Here is a 21,408-nt window from a genome sequence, read left to right as displayed (position 1 = left end):
ACGAAGAGACGAAACGGAACTCAGTCCGGAGGTTCTCGTCAACAATCACAATAACTTCATATATTTCAATAATCACAATAATTTCATGTATTTTCATCAACTGTATTCATTGTCACAGTAATGTTATTGACTTGAGATCAATAACATAATTGGTATAATGTTTGAATATATTTAGCGTCTTGTATGCCAGTCTGTTCATTACATGTTTATCCATCTTTGGACTGGATTCTCCACTTTAGTCTTAATCCCAAGGTGGAAGCAGGGGATCCCCTGCTCCCAGTTCCCATTGGCAGATGTCACTTCCAGGGGAAACCCCAAAGTGACTCCTCTCTAAGAGTTGTCGGAAATCTGTAGTTTTATTATAGAGTTTTCAGCAATTCCTAGAGAGGACTGACATCAATTCTGGGTTGTTCTTGAAAGTGATGTCTCTGATGGCACTCCTGCCCAGGTCCCTGTGCCTTCTATCTTGTCTTCCACTGGCTTGCCAGGCCATCCCCCATTCTTCTATTCAGTCCTCCAGTGTTTCACATGCACTTGCATTGCAGAATTGATCCCTACCAATAAAATCATAACACTGGCTCTTTATCTGTCAAATGACTCTAATGCCATGTGATTTCTTGTCACATGACATGATTGCAGCTGAGTGGGTTCTGTGGTGCAGCTTGGGTGGTACAAGTATGCCCTGGGTCTGGAATGGTTGAAGACCACTCCCCTCTTTTGAAATCTTAAAGTTGTATGTTGTTCATAGAGAAATAAATGAATAAGGCATACTCATTCATGGAGGGTAATCGGCTTGACACAGTGTAAAGAATTTGTTAACACTGCAGAAATACTAAAAGACTAAGAAAAATAACTTCTGGTTTCTGGGTTGGGTGCCCGAGAGCATAAATGCTTTGTTCATACAAAGTCCATAAAAATCTCTTCATGCTTTCATTAAGTACTATAAAATAAAATCATTCCAGTCAACTTTGTGAGTTTTTAAAAAGAGCTTCTATTTTAAGTTCTGTTTAAAATAGCGCATGACCTATGACTTTGGCTTTGATGTTAATGTGGTGTGGGGGGACCTAATGAATGGTGCTGGTTTTCAAGAACGGGCTTGTTCGTGTGTGGATGAATAATATTTTTCTGCTTGGAGATTATTTACTTTTCCAGAAATAATGAATCTTGTTCCAGCTGTATTTGTTTTGGGTTTTTTCTCTCTCTTAAGAACAAAAGAAGAGCCCTGCTGGATCAGACCAGTGGTCCATCTAGTCCAGCATTTTGTCTCACACAGTGGCCAACCAGTTCCTCTGGAGGGCCAACAACAGGGCAAAGAGGCCTTCCCCTGATGTTGCCTTCTGGCACTGGGATTCAAAGATCAATTCTGAACATGGAGGTTCCCTTTAGTCATTGTGGCTAATAGCCATTGATAGACATATCCTCCATGAATCTATCGAATCCCCTTTTAAAGCTGTTTATTCTTGTGGCCATCACTACATCCCCTGGCAGCAAATCCCACATTTTAATAACTCTCTTTATAAATAAGTATTTCCTTTTATCTGTCCTGAACCTACTGCCCATCAGTTTCATTGGATGCCCTCAAGTTCTAGTATTTTTGGAGAGGGAGAAAAAAATTCTTTGTCAGCTCTCGCCACCCTATTCATAATTTTATAAACCTCTATGTCTCCCTCTTAGTAGTCTCTGAAGTCCCAGACTCTTCAACCTTTCCTCATAGGGAAGGTGCTCCAATCCCCTAATCATCTTGGTTGCCCTCCTCTGTAGTTTTTCCACCGCTGCAGTGTCCTTTTGGAGATACAGTGATCAGAACTGTACAGAGTTTTCCAAATGAGGCCGCACCATAGATTATACAGGGGCATTTCAGTATCATCTGTTTTATTCTTAGTCCCTTTCCTAATAATCTCTAACATAGAGTTTGCCTTTTTCACTGCTTCAGCACACTGGGTTGACACTTTGAGCTATCCACTAGGACCCCAAGATCTTTCCCCCCTCTGTCTCAGCAAGTTCAGACACCTATACTTGAAACTGGGATTTTTTTGTCCCAGTGTGCATCATTTTACACTTACCAACATGGAACTTAATTGGCCACATTGTCGCCCATTCAAACAGTTTGTGGAGGCCCTCTTGGAGCTCTTCACAGCCATCCTTGGTTTTCACCATCCTGAATACTTTTGTGTCATCTGCAAACCTGGCCATTACACTACTCACCCTTAGTTCCAGATCACTGATGAATAAATTAAATAGTACATGCCCCAATACAAATGTTTGTAGGACCCCACTGCTTACTTCTTCCCATTGTGCAAACTGTCCATTGATTCCTACTCTTTGCTTCCTGTCATCTAGCCAGTTTTTAATCCATAAGAGAACCCGTCCTTCTATTGTTTTCACTTTCCATGGGTCATGGAATGTCTTTCATCTTTTTCTTAGGCTGACGTCTGTTTGTCTTAGAGTCAAGCTTTCAGGCTCTATAGAGGTGACCTTTGTTGTTTGTTTCCATTAATAGGTGCTGCTTTATGTGATGTCTCAGTTGTGTGACATCATCTGCTGGTGACCAGCTGTCTTGGGCTCATTGCAGTTACCACATGGTCAACATGGGTTGTGAACTGAAATGTGTGTATATACAAATGGGATTTTTAAAAAAGTGAAAGTTAGTCACATGAGTGAGTACGGTGACAGGTCTTGGGCTCATTGCAGTTACCACATGGTAAACATGGGTTGTGAACTGAAACGTTATGTGTGTATATACAAATGGGATTTTTTTTAAAGTGAAAGTTAGTCACGTGAGTGAGTACGGTGACACTGAGGCTGCACTTCAGAGAAGATGGTCATGTTCTTACCATCTATCAAATGAGGATCAAATGCATTGCCAGGACAATAAAAAAGATACATGTTTACGTGTGTAAAAGGCATGCTGATGCTTTTAAATTGCTGTTTATCCTACAGATGAAGTAATGCTGGAACTAAACAATACTGGGAACATTCTCCTGTTGATCCTTCTAGTGGTTTGGCAAAATAAGCAAATCAGGGGGTTGGATCCAGTGCAGGGCTTCTGTGGGTGCAAGGGCTTGTACCTGCACAGCACAACATTTCTCAGTTCCCCTCTCTTGCCCGTGGCAGACCAAAATATTCCTTGAAATCCTGTGTCTGAGTGTCCTCTCTCTCCCAGGAGTAGGATTTTGAATGACAGTTTGGGCTGCTGGGGGACGGGGGGACCCAGAATAGTTGTGTGCTGCGGGTGGAAGTCTTTGCATCCATAGAAGCACTGGATCCACCCCAAGGAGTGTGTTTGGTGGATGTGATGACAAATAACAAGGTTTTTGCCAGCCTACTTCCTGCTTGCTTTTGGGGGGCAGCAGAGCCAGAGTACCCTTTTGCTGCCAAATGGAAGCCTTGCAGAGCCAACTTGCCCATAAAGCAGAGGCAGGCTCTGTTTCTCATTACTGCTTGTAGTTGAAAGGCTGAGTCCTATGCTGTTTTTCTCCTACACACATTCGTATCTTTATTGGGGGGGGGGAGTGTGTTTTGTGAGTTGTGAACAGCAGCACAAATATATTTCTCAAGCAAGATAAAACAGATTAGGCCGTCTTTTCCAGCACAAGATGTACACATTTCAGAATCCTCCTTGTAGGTTGGTTTAGTTTAACTTACAGCAGCATTTGACACAGTCGACCACCCTCTACTGACTCACCGCCTCACAGACATGGGAATCCATGGGGTGGCCTTGTAATGGTTTACCTAATTTCTCCACAGTTGGGGACAGAGGGTGGTGCTGGGAGGGGCAGTTTCTTCGAGGTGCCTGCTGGAATGCAGGGTTCCTCAGCCAGCACCTATTCCGCCTGTGCTGCTCTGGATCCAGTTCAAGGTCTTAGTGTTGATCTTTAAGGCTCTGAGTGGTTGGGACCGCCTCTCTCAATATGTCCCTGGGAGAACATTACACTCTAGCAATAAGAACCTTCTTGTGGTCCCCGGACTGAGAGAGGTCCGGCTGTCCTTGACTAGGGCTGGGGCCTTTTCAGCCCTGGCCCCTGCCTGGTGGAATTCTCTGCCTGAGAATATCCATGCCCTACAGGATGTATTAAGAGATGTTCTGCCAAGCATTTGGTTAAGAACAGCAATGGTTGGCACTCTCATACCCTCCTGCTCACTCCTTCATACCCCATTTATCCAGGGGGCTGGTGGGAACAGAAATTTCTTGTTATCTTAGACAATGTAATGTACTGTTTGATTAATATATTGTTTTTAGTAGTATTCAATGTCATTTAATGGATTATTATTGTGTTGGTTTTTATTTAAGCCACCCTGAGCCCTACTGCAGGGAAGGACAGCCTAATAAGTTGAAAATAATAATAATAATAATAATAATAATAATAATAATAATAATAATAATAATAATAATAATAATAGCAGCAGCAGCTAATGTTATGGTCAAACAGCACATTCCTGGAGTAGGAAGGGCTATAGTCCTGTACTTGAATACTTCAACGCTCCCCATCTTGTATTTCTGTAATTGATAATATGGCTGTGTGGTAAGCAAGAGCAGCTGCCCTTTCTTTGATATCTGGGAAGCAGAGCACTTCAAAATACAGGAAACGGGTGCCAGGAATACAGCATCTGTTATATAATGATTTTCTCTGCCAAGTGACATTCAGACTGCGAGGTGTGATATGTATGAGTCTCTGCACATGCTTTCATTTTTCACAATTATTTTTAGTAAGCTTGTTTTTTTTAGTTCTTTTATAGAAAAAAAACAAGGAGGCCTGGTTAGCCAAAGAAACTATGTCCTTGGCTGGTATTTGTTGCAGCCTAGTGCTCACTTTCAAGATAGGTTTTCCTGGAAAGTTCTGCTAGCACAAGCTGTGTTTCAGGGTTTTGCTGCAAAATTGGCTCTGTTGCATTCATCTTGGTGAAGAATGAGCCACCTTGCTTACAAGAAAGAAAAAACTATGAATGCTTTGACACTTTCAATGAGCTATCCACTAGTTTTCTTGCCAAGAGTTCTGAGTGATACTGACATGACATGAAGCCTCTCAAAGGTAACAAAGACTTATGTTACTTAATTTTACATTAAAGGTAAAGGTAAGGTAAAGGTTTCCCTTGCTCAAAAGCCAGTTGAATCCGACTCTAGGGGGTGGTGCTCATCTCCGTTTCCAAGCCGAAGAGCCAGCGTTGTCTGAAGACTTCCCCGTGGTCATGTGGCCAGCATGACTAAACACTGAGGTGCATGGAACGCTGTTACCTTCCCACCAAAGCGGTACCTATTTATCTACTTGCAATTTCTTGCTTTCAAACTGCTAGGTTGGCAGGAGCTGGGCCCAGAGACGGGAGCTCACTCCAATCTCCACATAAACACCTCCAAGGAGGGAGAACTCACAGCATCCCCAGGCAACTGATTCCACCACAAAATTGCCCTTATTGTTAAAAAGGTTTTATTAATATCCTGCTGATATATCCCTACCCATAATTTAAACTCATTATTACGAGTTTTATCCTCTACTACCAAATGAAATAGAGCTCTACCCTCCTTGAAATGACAGCTCTTCGATTACTTTAAAAGAGTAGCTCATTAGGGAACTTTGGTCTCCCTAACATGTTTCTATCTTGTTTGAACAGCGGGAGCCCCTAACAACTCACGTTTTTTAAAAAAAACATCCTTCACTTGCTACTTTTCCTTACAACATTATTTCCCATGGAATCTTTCCCAACATCCCTAAATTTACTAAAATCAGCCCTACTAAAATCCAACATGTCTGACTACAAATACTCTTACTATCTCATAAGAGAGAGAATTCTAACATATGATCATTTCTGCCTAACATGCCCACCCTGTCACCACATCTACCAGCTCTTCCCTATTAGTTAAAATCAAATCTAAAATAGCTGATGCCCAAGCCACCTGTTCTATCTTTTGAAAGAGGAAGTTATCCATCAAACATTTTCAGAAATTACATTACCCTGGGTGCTTGGCCCAATAGGTCTTTCAACGTACATCAGGGAAATTGAAATTACCCTTAGCCACTAGATCATATTGTTTGGACACATTGGGCAGTTTTCCCAAGGGGGAGAGCATCCTCCTCTTCTTCCTGATCAGGCAGTCTGTAACAAACTGCAACCACAATGCCATTGGTACATCCATTCCTTATTCTCACCAAGACACTTTCCTCAGGGGCATCACATCTATCATCCAATATTTCCTGACAAACATACCCTTTTCTAACACAAAGCCGTACTTTCTCTTGTCCAACTCCTGAGGTTCTTTTTAGACAACTCATATCCCTCCATTGCCAGACTCCAGTCATGAGAATATCCTACCAGGTCTCCGTAATGGCTATTAAATCATATCCCTCTGTCTGGATTAGAAATTCAACATCCTCCTGCTCATACCCCACACTTTGGGGATTAGTATACATTAGTATAGAGATATCTAACATGGTGAGGGGGGTTCCGTGTGCCATTGAAGCTGACAGCAACACTGTAAAGGGTATAAACTCCTAGCAGAGTCATTCAGGGTGGAATTGTCTTAGCTCAGACACCAGACTAAGATGTATCCACTCCCCTAAGGGCCAATGGCCACATTAGCAGAAGAGAATAGATAGTTCAATTGGTGATGGGGGCAGAAGAATCCTTGAGGGATAGCTACTGGGTAGTAGCATAGTGGAAGGTGATACTGGCAGAGGATGTTTCGTAGACTGTGGCAGAGTCACTTCAGCTAACCCTAGTTAGTACTGTGCAGAAGAAGGCATTGGTAAACCACTTCTGACCAGCTCTTGCCTTGAAAACCCTATGTTTAGATGATCCAAAATGAAAAAGGTATCGTGCTGGAAGATTAAACCTCCAGGTCAGATAGCACTCAATCAGCTACTGGGGAAGAGCTTTGGACAAGTATGAGTGGTGCTATTCTTAATGACACAACTAGACCAAAGATGAAAGGATGTTCAGTTGTTGATGTGAATGGATGCAAAAGGAAAGTCCAAAGCTGTTCAACACACATAATAGGAACATAGAATGTGAGAAGTATGAATCAAGGGAAGCTCACAATCATAAAATGAGAAATGGAACATTTAAACATTGCAATCCTGGGACTGAGTGAACTGGATGGGACTAGGACATTTTCTGTCAGAAAATTAAAAAGTGTTTTACTTGGAGAAAGACAAACACAGACGAAACAGAATTGTACTAATAGTGAGGTGGGATGCAAGTCTGACTAAATATCAGTCAGACTTCATTGAAAGCCTATCAATATAACCCCAGCCACAGATGATGATGAGGAAGAAATTGAAAGCTTTTATGCCAGTGTCCAGGGAGGAATTAATAGCACACCTAAACAAGATGTGCTGATAATCATAGGTGACTGGAACGACAAAGGAGGAAACAAAGCAGAACCAAATATTATTGGAAGATTTGGACTAGGAGCATGAAATGAAGCAGGAGAGCAACTCATAGAATTCTGTGAAGACAACAATTTGTTCATTGCAAACACACGTTTCAGGCAACCAAATAGACAATTGTATAGATGGACATTACCCGATGGCCAATATAGAAACCAAACACGTAACATAATCAGAAGCAGAAGATGGAGAAGCTCTTTTCTGTCTGCTAAAACAAGACCAGGAGTTGATTTTGGTACCGACCATGAAGTGTTAATATATAAAATTAGAATAAAAGCTGAAGAAAAGCACCAAAACATTCACAGTGCCAAAATACTGTCTAAACAACATTCCTGAAGAGTTTAGAGACCATATAAAGAACAGCTTTGCATTATTAAGTTTAAGTGAATGTGAACCAGAACTCAGAGGTATTATCAAGGAAGAATGCACAGAGACTATCCCTGTAGCCAAAAGAAAAGAAAAGCCTTGATGGATGACTGATAAAATTCTTAAAACTGCGAATGATAGATGAAAAACAGAAGGTGATAGAATCTGGACTATAGAGACAAAAAGAACTATTATAATAATTAGTGTAAAGAGATAGAAGAACAACAACAACAAAAAGGAAGAATAAGATATCTGTTACACAAGATCCAAGAAATCAAAGGGAAATTTAAAGCACAGTTAGGCACACTGAAAGATCAGCATGGAAATACATTAACTGAACAGGACAAAATAAATAAAAGATGGAGCAATACTCTGAAGAACAAGAGATAAAAGGTTGAAGAATCTTTTGAAGAAGATCTTACCGTTTCAGAAAGAGAAGTGAAAGTTCCAATGAGAGCAATTGGGGGAAACAAATCCCCAAGAGTAGATGGGATATCAATAGAGCTATTCCAAGCCACAGAAATGGGATCCATCAAAATCATAACAAGATTGTGCCAGCAAATAAGGAAAACAAAATAATGGCCCACAGTCTGGAAGCATTCATTTCTCACTCAAGTAAAGCGATGCTCAAAATCTTATGGCAAAGATTGTTACTGTATATGGTATGAGAAATGCCAGATGTCAAGCTGGATTCAGAAAAGGAAGAGGCACTAGAGATCATATTGCAAATTTACATTGGTTACTGGAGACTACAAGACAATTTCAGAAGAAATTCAGCTTGTGTTCCCTAGATTACAGCAAAGCTTTTGACTGGGTGGATAAGGAAAAGCTATGGTTGGCTTTAAAATAAATGGGTGTGCCACCACATCTGATTGCTTTGATGTGCAACCTGTACTCTGGACAAGAGGCTTTTATTAGGACAGAATATGGAGAAACAGAATGGTTTCCAGTTGGCAAAGGTGTCAGACAAGGATGTATTTTATGTCCCTATCTATTCTATCTGTATGCAGAACATATCGTAAGGAAAGGTAGATTTAGATGAAGGTAGAATGAAAATTCGTGGAAGGAATACTAAGCAAATAACACCACATTACTGGAAGAAAGCAGTGAAGACTTGAAATGACTACTGGTGAAGGTTAAAGCAGAAAGTGCCAAAGCAGAATTACAGCTGAACATCAAGACAAAAGTAATGAATACTGGGAAATTACACAACTCTAAAGTTGGCAATGAAGAAATTGAAATTGTTCAAGATTTTCTATTCCTTGGCTCAGTCATCAATCAAAAGGGAGACTGCACACAAGAACTCAGCCAGAAAAGATGCTTAATTGTGAGGATGTGTTGCTGGCGACCAAGATCAAATTATTTCATGTCATGGTATTTCCCATTACTATACATGGATTTGAAAGTTGGACAATGAAGAAAGCTGAAAGGAAGAAAGTAGATTCGTTTGAAATGTGGTGTTGGAGGAGAGTTTTATGGATACTGTGAACCGCCAAAAAGACAAATAAGTGGGTTCTCGACCAAATCAAGCCTGAACTCTCCCTAGAAGCTAAAATGACTAGATTGAGGCTATCGTACTTTGGTCACATTATGAAAAGACAAGAGTCACTGGAAAAGACAATAATGCTAGGAAAAGTTGAAGGCAGCAGGAAAACAGCAAGAACCAACATGAGATGGATTGACTCAATAAAGGAAGGCAGAACCCTTAGTTTTCAAGACTTGAACAAAGCTGTTAATGATCGGACGTTTTGGAGGACATTAATGCATAGGGTCACCATAAATCAGAAGCATCTTGATGGCAGTTAAGATACACACAGATGCACACAAATACCACTAGCCTTGTTCCCCCAAGCCTGATATCCCCTGTATCTCATTATTTTGTTCCACTTCCGAAATGCCTTCCTATTATCAAATCCCCCTCTAAGTTCAAAGCCCCCCAACAGACATCTCCATTCCTCTCGAACATCAATTTAAACCCCTCCCAATAATCTAGCCAAACTCCGACTGAACACATTCTTCCCCATCTTTGTAAGATGGAGCCCATCACAGGAAGGTGAACCGTCCTCAAGAAATCCTAATCCATGATTCCAAAAATCAAGTTGGTCCTGCTGGGGCCATATTGATTTACCTTCAAAATCTACTGCTTCCTCCACCTTCCTCTTCCTCAAACAGGGAGGATATCTCCTATTCAAAAGCGCAAGGAAGCACGAAGAGTGACTCATGCAGAGATGCAGTGTGCCGCCTTCTATTACTTGTACTATTGGTAGACTCAAGTGGTTTTTTATATACCCCCAAATAAAGTTTCGTACTAGAGATACATCAAACCACAAAAGGTTATTAATAGTCCAAATGCTTTCTTCCCTTTCTGTGGCTCGAATGTTAACTATTTTAATTTGCCTTTTTCTTAAAGGAGTAAAATTAGAAGCAATATATAAAACTGTAGGGTTGTTAACAATTAGTTGCAATGTATAGTAGCCATTGGCAGATCCATCTGTGCCAGGGGTGGCCAAACTTGCTTAATATAAGAGCCACCTAGAATAAATGTCAGATGTTTGGGAGCTGCAAGACATGAACAAATATTACATGTTTTTACTAGGAAATATGCAAATTGGCTTTTTATCAACATTAGATGAGACTGTCAAAAATAATAACAAAAGCAGTAAAGGCAGATATTGATAATGATATTTATTTGTCCAATGATATTTGTTTGCTAATGATATTTACCTTCCCCAGCTGCCCTGCCAGGAGCCACACAATATGTGTGAAAGAGACACATGCAGCTCCTGAGCCACAGTTTGGTCACCCCTGATCTATGCCCCACTATGTTTTAGAAATCAAAGCAACTGACAATGCTATTTTAAAGATATAAGCAACAGCAATATTTCAGATGTCTCGGGGGAGGGGAGAGAAGATGGCCACATTTTTGCACTGCACTCAGATGGGACGTCTATGTTTTTTAATTCTAGTTGCCTAATCCTTCTTCCTCCTGTTGTTGGCATGGAAATGGAATTTTTAAAAGCTTTCCACAGCTGTGCAGACATTTAGTTCAATTAGCTTCTGCTAGTTGCAGTCATGTGATGTAACTTGTACTGGTGAAAAATACAATGAGACTGGAGCCCAAACTATAACAAATATTTCAGTTTTTCAGGAAGGATATATGATATTTTGAAGCTAAGAAGATATTTCCTAAGAAGACATTAACTCATTGCTTGCTGCAAACACGGATCGCTATCCTCCACATCAGGAACCGACAACCTGAAACAAAAGCCATATAATACATTTTGATTAAGACCAACCAAAATGTCCCCAAAACAGCATGCAAGCATTTGAATTTTCCTTAACTCTTTATCAGCTTGGATGTTGAAAAGTTAAAAATGGGTGTGGAGAGCAACCTTTCATGCCGTGGTATAAAGAAGTCTTTATCTGCATCCCATAGCATTCTTAGGTGAACACAGCTAATTGGTATCAGACTGTGCCCCTGGCATGTTGGGAAGAATAAAACAATAGCAGCATCCCATTTGTTGTTCAGTCGCACAGTCGAGTCCGACTCTTCGTGACCCCACTTTGCAGCATCCCATAGGAAATACAATAACCAGCAGTTTGGGACTTCCATTGTCTTAATTTTTGTGACACACAGTATGCTTCATTTGATCAGTACCACATAATTCACATTTAACAATAAAAATATCTTCAACTACATTAGAAGCAGAAAACCAGCCGGGGAGGCAGTAGGGCCCTTGGATGACCAAGGGATGAAATGATTACTAAAGTATGATAAGGAAATGGCAAAGAAGCTGAATGCATTTTGTGCCTCTGTTTTCACTGTGGAAGATGGGAGGGGTGTCGAAAGATGCGAGTCGGATTGAGGTGACGAGAGGAAATCCTATGACTGATGGACAGATTAAAAACTGTCAAATCACCAGTCCCAGATGGCATACAACCAAGAGTTCAGAAAGAACTCAAATGTGAACTTGTGGTTTTCCTGACAAAAATAGGCAGACGTTCACTAAAATCTGCCCCCATTCCCAAGGACTGGAAGGTAGCTAATATAACCTCCATCTTTTAAAAGGGTTCCAGAGGAGATCTGGGAAATTACAGGTGATCAGTCTAACATCGATACTGAGTAAATTGGTGAAATCTGTTATCAAAGATAGAATTAGTAGACACCATGATGGACAAAGACCATTGAGGAAGAATCAGCATGGATTCTGTAAGGGACAATCTTGTCACACTAACCTTTTTGAGGGGGTGAACAAACATGTGGACAAGGGTGACCCAGTAGATATTGTTTACCTAGACTTCCAGAAAGCTTTTGATAAAGTTCCTCATCAAAGGCTCCTAAGTACTCAGCAGTCATGAGATAAGAGGACAAGTCCTTCTGTGAATTAATAACTGGTTAATTACCCTGACCTGGAAAGCCAAGGCAAGCCCAATCTCCTCAGATCTCAGAAGCTAAGCAGGGCCGACCATGGCAAGTATTTGGATGGGAGACCTCCAAAGAATACCAGGGCCAAGAGGCAGGCTATCAAGCCACCTTTCTGAATGTCCTCCTTGCCCCAGTAGGAGTAGCCAGAGGTCACCATGACTTCCAGGCACATGCACACACACAAAACTGCAAAAAAACCAAATACTGAAAAACCCACCTGGTTAATTAACAGGAAACAGAGAGTGAGTATAAATGAGCAGTTTTCACAGTGGAAGGTGGGAAGCAGTGGGGTACTGCAGGGCTCAGTACTAGGCCCGGTGCTTTTTAACTTCTTCATTAATGATTTGGAATTGAGAGTAAACAGTGAGGTGGCTAAATTTGCAGATGACACTAAGTTTTTCAGGGCTGTGAGAACCAGGGAGGATTGTGAGGCAGTCCAGAGGGATCTGTTAAAGCTGGGCAAGTGGGCATCAGCATGGCAAATGAGGTTCAACGTGGGCTAATGCAAAGTAAACCACATTAGAGCCAGAAATCCTTACTATAAATATATGTTGATGGGGTCTGAACTGGTGGTAACTGACTAGGAGAGTAATCTTGGGGTCGTGGTAGATAATTCACGAAAGATGTCAACTCAGTATGTGACTGCAATAAAAAAGGCAAATGCTATGCTGGGGATTATTAGGAAGGGGATTGAAAACAAATCAGCCAGTATCATAATGCCCCTGTATAAATCTGTGGTGTCGCCTTATTTGGAATATTATGTACACTTCTGGTCATCATATCTCATAAACGATATTATGGCATTGGTAAAGGTGTAGAAAAGGGCAACTAAAATGATTAACCCCTGGCGAAATTAATAGCAGGAACAGTGGGAAGTGTGGGAAGTACAGCTCTTGTGTGAGTGGGTGAAGGCAGTAACTTCATTCAGTGCACATACTGAAACACTTAGCAGCATTTCAGGTGTAGATTACTTGGTACTACTAAAAGAAAAGCACAATGAAAATGTGTAGCTGTCTTCCCAGTCTGCTTATATTTTAGAATCCCATGCAATTGAAGCTTTAACGGAGTCTTCAAATGCATTGCCGTGTTTAACTTGGGGGAGGGGGAGCAGGAGCACTTTTCCGTAATATATATGGAAAATTATTGAGCATTTAGCTCATCTTCAGTGTTGCTTTATAGGGTTTTACCTTACTAAAATGTCTGTTAGAAACACATTTATATCAGACCCCATCAGCATTCTGTGGTGTCTGCAGTTGCTGGTAACTTTTCATGTAATTTTCCAGACAAACCCAGTTTTGGCTACAGCAGAACTGGTGTGTCACATCTCTTACCTGCTGATGCTGATTTGCTTGGGCCATTTCTCAAAATGGTGGTGTCAAAATTTAGTGAAGCATTCCCCCACATTGCACTACTAACAACTGCATTACTAGGCAAATAAGGCACACAAGTTAGTGTACTGGATTTTGCTTGGATTTTACTACATGCCTTAATTTAGGATATCATTCTAGCATTAAAATACATTGACTTTCCATAGTAACAGAGAAATGGTCTCAAGGCTGTCACTTATCTTCCAAGTTCTGTGGAGGATCCTCCAAGATGAATTCTGAAGACAAAGTTAGTGTTGTCTTCTGGTCCATTGGTGTGTCTCTGATCATAAAGTCTTTTATGAAGGATTTCTCCTATTACTTAGGTGAGCTTTAGGCTCACTTCTAAAGACAGAACACTTCTAAAGACAGAACAAGTCATAGTGACATCTTGGGATCCCCTGAATGAATCGTTCTTAAGGCATGGACTAAAACCTGGAGTCTTATTTAGAACTGTCAAGAACTTGCTTTTAACGAAGACTGTAGTTGTAGGAAAAGCTGGTGTAGACTTCATGAACTGAAGTGGGAAGGCAGAAATTTAGCAGCTGCAGTTTTGTCTTCTACTGCATTTGATCACACAATCTACACATAAGGCTTGTAGATCTCCATAGGACTTGCAGTAATCTGTATTTTTGGCAGTTTGCAGGTCTGAAAGTTAGAATTGTTTCCCACCCAAGCATTACTTGCAAGAACAGTTTTTATAGTGTTATAATAAAAACATACGGTAACTTTATTCATTAAAAGGCATCATATTTTTCTTTAAAAAGTGCAGTATAAATATCTAAATAAATGTTAAAAGGATCTGCACATTTAAAGTGAAGATTAAACTATGCTGCACTGTAATCCTTGTATATTGTGGTGGTGGATTTTCATTTTCAGTAGTAGATCTTTACTACCTGATGCATCATCAGGTGGTGGGAATTTATTTACCAGATTTTTCTGGGGCTGGGAATGCTAGGTTTGTGATCAGCTAGTGCAAATGACAGCTATAGTGATAACTTAGCTTATTGTACATTGAGAAGTCCTTACATGTTCTTTGCTTTAAAACATGAATAATCAGATGCTGCTTACAACCTTTAGGAACACACAGAATCTTGGGCAGCTGCCATATGCTCTTCAGACAGATTGTTCCATCAAGAATATATTACTTGGCTGTAACTTGATTATTCCAGAGCTCTGCTATACAGCTGTTTTGTGTGCACCTCTTTCTGTTGTCCATTCAGGGCAAATGTTTCTCAAGTACCTTGTATTTTGTCTGTCCTTTTACAAAGAGTTTTGTGTCTGGGTCTGAAAGGCTAATGTTTTATAATGCTTATGACCTGTGCTTGAATTGTTTTCAGTATGGAATGCCTTAAATTGAGAGACCTTAAATTGGTATCTGAAACTACTCTTTAAATAAAAAATTGTTCATTTGTTGTTTGCATATTCCCTAAATAAAAATGCATGCTGACAAGTTCTTATAACCATAAAACATGTATTAACATGTTCGGGTAATGTGTCAGGATCCTCAGGTGAGTTGCAGAAGCCCCACTTTCTGGATGTTGAGCTCCTGTTGAACTGCCTTTTTGTTAGAATTTGAATGAATCCGCTGCTGGTGCATATGCCTCCTGTCTCTCCTGAAGTGAGAGGAGCAGTGGGACGGGATGTCAAGATCACTCAGCAGTGGAAAAGATTCCTTTTTCAGCACAGGCACATTCACGTACATTTGTTCTTCATCTACCTGTCACATGACTCTTATTTGGTTATGATGTCATGTGATTTCTCATCATATGCTTTTCAGCTCAGTAGCTTCCGCACTACAGCTTGGGAGGTGAGGGTTTGGAAATGCTGAAGACCACTGTCTGGGACACTCCTCCCCGCCATCATCTCTACCAAATGACAGTCCCAGGATCTCAGTATTCCACTCAGTGTCACTTAGCAAGAGACCTGGGGGGCATGGGGAGCAGCTGTTGGTGTAATTTCACTTCTGGGTTTTCCCAGAAGTCACACCTCTCTAGGAATTGCCCAGAGAGGTTGTGATGTCACTTCCTGGTTTTTTCTGGGGATGATGTCATGCCATTAGCCAAATGGTCACTTTTCAAAAAATATATATCCTGCTGCTGCTAGGAGTAGTGGCAGGGAACAAGAGCCAGGGGGAAAGGGATCCCTCCCCTCAGGGGGTGAGCAAAAGTAATTCACCAGATAATGGGTTAGATCCTGACAATAATGTCTGCTAATGGGAGCATGAGTGATTGTCACCAATTTGCCCCTCATACTGTTTTTAGGAGTCTCTTATTTCTAGGAATGACATTCATGAAGGTAAGTGGGCTGCTATGGGAGAACGGAGGCAGGGAACCTTTGATTCTGCTAACAGAAGTACATTAATAATGGAAATGATCACTAGAACCCACCACACTAGGCTTGTATTAAGGGAGACTGTCTGTGCTGTCCAGGTTATTTTCATGAGCTCTACCTCCCAAGGCCCAGTTACTAAAGCCACCAGCAACTGGAATGGTAGGTGTGAGAGAGAAGGACAAACATCTGGGATTCTCTTAAGTTGACGGGCCCAGCTTTTTCAGTGTCCCATTAAGTCCCAATAGGCAATGCAGTATTTTATTACTCTTGTGTAAAACAACAAGACCAATAAAATAAAACTGTTCATAGCAACTGGTGGCCACCAAGGAATACCCTGGAGTACCAGGATCGTGACATGGAGACAGGCAATGGCAAATCACCTCTGAATGTCTCTTGCCTTGAAAACCCAATGGGCTCGCCATAAATCAGCTGAGACTTGATGGCAAAAAACAACAGATTTGGGAATTGTAAGCCATTTGGAAAAGTCGAGTATAAGTACATCAAATAATGATATTTTAAAAACTAAATAGAACTTTTATACAGTCTCAGAGGATACGTTACGCATTTTTAAGAGTATTAACTTAATATGACTATTTTTAAAAAAATGTAATATTCTAAGATCATGACAATTTTTTATTTCTCATTGGGATCAACACTAGAAGGTGCTGCTTTTCCCGAGTGTTGACTTCTGTTTCAATATGGCCCTTCTCCTTGATTATATAATTATCCTGCCCTCAAAAACAATTCAACCAGCATCAAGGGCTTGTGACAGTAGTTACTGGTCAGATAATTGTTCTCCATGAGGTGAAAGGTAAATGTCCATGTTGCTGAGATGTCAGATACAAATAGGTATAGCAGGAATACTGAGCCAATTGCAAAAATCTGGTAGTTACTAGGGTTAGAAGAATATTGAAAGGTAAACCAGAAGGATCTGTGGATGTTATCTGTGGTGATTTGCCAGTTCTCGGCCCTCCATGTCAAGTCATTATATAAGTACAGAACTGTTGTGTGATGACAATCATTTTCCTGTTCTCCCAAGAGTCTTAAATTAATTTCTAACATGATATGCTCACATTAATTTCAGCTTTCATTTTAAACCAGGTTATGTTTAAAAGAAGTGTATAGCTGAAACCTGAATTCTGATTTATTTATTTTTAAACTTAAATCTCTATTTTTGTCATTGCTGATCCTAATTTGGTCTAAGACATGCCCCCATGTATTCAGAATCTTAAAACTAAAGCCATCTTGGCCAATAGGACTGCATCCGGCAAATTAATGGGGAGTCAGTCACCCTTGCTCCTTTGATGTCACAATTGAGCCTGTTAGTTACCCAACAAAGGCTTAACTTGTAAGGAGAAAGTGCAGTGTCCTCTGCCCAACAACTTTTGCTGTAGAAGGTAGTTACTGAAGTGGGCAGAAATGAGCGAAGCCTACAAGACCTGTGACATAGCTTTGGGGAAACTGTACAGCTAATCCTGTATAATTGCTGGTTACATGTTTGCCTTGGGGAGGATAACGAAGCTTACAGAGGCTGGTCCTTAATCGAGAGATTTATCACTCATCTCTACCAAGATGTAAGAGTCTAACCAAAGAAATTTTTTCAGAGAAGTGAATAATATTAAAATTGGCCACAGTAATTTATAGGACTGAAAAAATTGCCCCACCTCCTTCTGCTGGTGGAGGAAATGGAGTAGAGCAAGCTTTCACTTTTCAGTTCTTACCTTTAACGGGGCCCTTTTGGGACACCTTTTAGGTAGACCTGAGCAATGCTGTTAACCATGGGATGTTTTAGAGGTCATTAATTCATAGAGACACCATAAGTCCAAAGTGACTTGGCAGCACTTAACACATGCACATACCTTTAGCAGACTAACTGGCTTTGGCGCTGGCCATCTCCTTTGGTATTGTCCTGATCGCCAGTTTAGATCCTGTTCTCCAGCCCAGTTTACAGGGCTCCCCAAGAGGTGAAACACGTGGCAATCAGAGATGCCGCTTTCTCAGAGGCAGAACTTGGCCTCTAGAAGACTCACCTGGTGCTTACCTTACCTTACTTTCTTTTAGGCACTAGGCTTTTAACAAAGGGGTCCTATTTGTTTTAGCTGTTTTGTGGTCTGCTTCTGGCCTGAGGACTATTCCATCAGTATCATTTTAGGCTGCTCAATGTTTGTCTTGTACTGTTTTTGTGCCCTGGCATATTCTTAATAGGTTGTTTGGTTGTGTGATGTTTTAGAGGTCATTAATTCATAGAGACACCATAAGTCCAAAGTGACTTGGCAGCACTTAACACATGCACATACCTTTAGCAGACTAACTGGCTTTGGCGCTGGCCATCTCCTTTGGTATTCTCCTGATTGCCAGTTAAGATCCTGTTTTCCAGCCCAGTTCACAGGGCTCCCCAAGAGGTGAAACACGTGGCAATCAGAGATGCCGCTTTCTCAGAGGCAGAACTTGGCCTTTGGAAGACTCACCTGGTGCTTACCTTACTTTCTTTTAGGCACTAGGCTTTTAACAAAGGGGTCCTATTTGTTTTAGCTGTTTTGTGGTCTGCTTCTGGCCTGAGGACTATTCCATCAGTATTATTTTAGGCTGCTCAATGTTTGTCTTGTGCTGTTTTTGTGCCCTGGCATGTTCTTAATAGGTTGTTTGGTTGTATTTTATTTTAGTTGTGGGCAGTCTCTGGAGAAGCTGCATATAAATGATCTAAGCAAGGAAGAAGTGGCAGTTTCCCCCAATCTCTCCCTTCTCCGTCAGGTCCACCCACTGTGGCTCATGGCATTTTGTTTACAAAATGACTCCATCAATCCAGCACTGGCTTTTCAGGTGTCTTGTGAGGATTGCTGTAGAAAGGGGGAAAGAAGATCTGCTACTGAGAGTGCCTTCTGCTTGTGGTTTAAAGGATCTGGCCTTTTTAGTTCCACCACCACCACCGCGCTATAACGTGTGTTGGATTTTATGAGTCTATTTTGGCAAATTTATCAATTGGAATTATATGGGGACAATCAAGGAGGACCTTGTGCCTCCTCAACAGCTTTCCAGGGAAGTCCATCTTCTCTTTCATTAACTATGGATTTAGTCGATCTGCCATTCATTTGACAGTATGTAAACGTCAATAGACCATCTCTTCTAGTTTTCTTCATTGGGGACTATTTGTAGGGGGTCAAAATGGTTGTTGATAGCTTGTGTGAGCATGGAACTGGGAAGTTGCAATTTGTGAGATGGATCGGACTGCTCTAGGTAATCTAGCAAAGTTGATTCATATACTTAGTTGTAGCTGCTAAGGATCATCCTATTTCTTGAGAGTCAGCCATTCCCAAACTGTGTCATGTGAGAAATTAAATCATCCAGACCAGCGTTCTAGTGAGGCTCTCGGTGTGCCTTCTTCCAAATAGCTTCTTCTGAGGGCAGATAAGTATGCTGTCTCTCTACCTCAGGAGCAACCCATGACTCCTGTTTGCAGAAGGATATCTGTCCTAAGAGGAGGTTATGTTCTGCTCCTGACTAGAAGACTTTTGTGCAGACCTGCTTCCTCTCTGTTCCCTTGCAAGGCTTGCAAGTTACCTGCGGCTTATTCTGCTGTTGTCAGCCTTCCTCAGAGACAGGCATAAAACAGTTAAGTTGAACCTCCCCTCCACCCCTCCTATCAAGTATTCTAGTTTCCTTCATACATTCTGTATAATTTGATGTGAAATATAGGCACCACTTACCATCACCCATACAGTCAAATTATCCGGCAGAAGCAAAAATAAAATAAAATAAGGCAAGGTGTGGAATTTAAAAAAAAAATGCATGTGAAGAGATGAGTAATAATGCACTGTGGGGAGAAGTGTCTAATTAGCGTTAGCAGGCGGGGAAACAGGAGCAATTCAGTGTGCAGAAGTGGGACTGAATCAAATTGTATGTTCTCTCTCTTTCTCTCTCTCCCCCACTGTACCACACCCTGCTCTTGAAGGGTTTGGAACTTGTCTGTGAATCCCTGGCTTAGAATGCAGCCTTATCAGGTCAGTTGGCAGGCAGGGGAGCCATCAAAAAAGAGTGACTTTTAACTGGCTCTGCAGGAACAGTGCTGTGAATATTCTAGTTCTTCTTGCAGCAAAAGTCCTCATGTTATCTGTTCCCACTTCTTCCCCTCCCTCCTGCTTTTTCTAGGGTTTTGGCATCGGTGATGAGAAATGGGGTATGATGTAGCACGCTTTCAAGGGGATGTTGATGAAGACCTTATATGCCCCATTTGTAGTGGGGTCCTGGAGGAGCCTGTGCAGGTAGGTGTTGGTGAACAGCTTGACTTTTGTTTTGCCTTGTTGGTATAATTGGAAAGCTGATGATTTTCTCTGCCAAATCTGTATTGGCCTTTTCCTTCCCAATTGAGGATACATGTGATAGTGCTGACTTTTTTTTTTTTAAGTTCTATTGTACTACTAGATATTTTGATCTCCAAGACTTCAACCCAAGAACTGGGGCTTAAAAAATACACTCCCAGAAGAAACCTTGGTTTGGGGTGGTTTTTTTTGCAAAATTCTACTAGGTTCTGCTCAGCATAATGAATTCTCATTGAAGCTGGCACACAAATTAAACAGCCTATGTTATGCTCTGAATACTGATCAGTTACTGAATTCTTCATATGACGTCTTGAAATCTGATGGGGGGAAAGCCTGGTAAATACATTGTATCCGAATATAAGGCAGGATGCTTCATGACAGGAAATGTAATAAAGGATATTGGAGAACACAGTATTGCTAACATCAGCTGCAATCCCTTTGGGTTGTCTGAAATGCCTGTGTAGGACCGTGACATTAGGTAATACTTACTTGAAAGCAAGTGCACTTTTGCGGATCTGAGGCTGTGTTGTAGAGGGGCTGCTTCATGTAAGATTGCTACATAGAATGTCCTGCATAGGATTTACAGTGTTAACTTGGCATGTAATGATCACACGTTTTTATATTGTGTGTACATACATGCTAAGAAGCCACAGTTAGCTGTCACTTCCCAGTGTGTGTATAGTGTATACATTTGCAATAAAAATATATACACAATATTTACATGTGACCGTATGCGTGCAGTTTGCAGCCCATATTGCAAAATGTGAATGAGCTCCTAAGTATAGCTGAGTAATGATTCTTTTGTCGGTAGGACAGCCAGCTCTGTCTGTAGCTGTGAGTGAACTGAGTAGGTGAAGGACTGATATCTCTGTAGGAAAGGTGACCTTGAAAAGATATATTAAGGTAAACTACTGAGCCTTGAATTTATTTGATTGGCTTGCATATGGAAAAAAGGCATTGGGTGGCAGCAGAATCTGCTGAGGAATACAGGTTAAATGAAAATGATATTGTAGGGTGCACTATTTTGAGCTGCAATTAACTGGAGACCAAAATGGAGAACTTTCAGATAGTTGCATAACTGTGCACTCTGGGAGTACCACTGTTTTAAAAGCTGCTTTTTCTGGGGAAGCTAGCAACAATAGGAAAAATTATTGTAAGAAGACACTAAATAAATCTAATAGTTAAATAAATAAACTTATCTGTGATTGATTTTTATATAC

The 21,408-nt window shown here is 40.9% G+C and overlaps 1 protein-coding gene across 1 annotated transcript in view; it reads left to right on the top strand.

Annotated features, from left to right (window-relative positions):
• Positions 1-21,408, top strand: part of RNF41 (ring finger protein 41, E3 ubiquitin protein ligase) — a 46,845-nt gene that overhangs the window by 5,609 nt on the left and 19,828 nt on the right. The window contains exon 3 of the mRNA XM_015423698.1: positions 20,019-20,131. Coding sequence (XP_015279184.1) covers positions 20,042-20,131 — 90 coding nt within the window. The 5' untranslated portion in view covers positions 20,019-20,041. The remainder of the gene's footprint in view (positions 1-20,018; positions 20,132-21,408) is intronic.

This window comes from Gekko japonicus, unplaced genomic scaffold (assembly GCF_001447785.1).
Source record: "Gekko japonicus isolate JY-2015 unplaced genomic scaffold, Gekko_japonicus_V1.1 scaffold33, whole genome shotgun sequence".
Taxonomy (NCBI): Eukaryota; Metazoa; Chordata; class Lepidosauria; order Squamata; family Gekkonidae; genus Gekko; species Gekko japonicus.
This window is presented reverse-complemented; position numbering and strand designations above follow the sequence as displayed.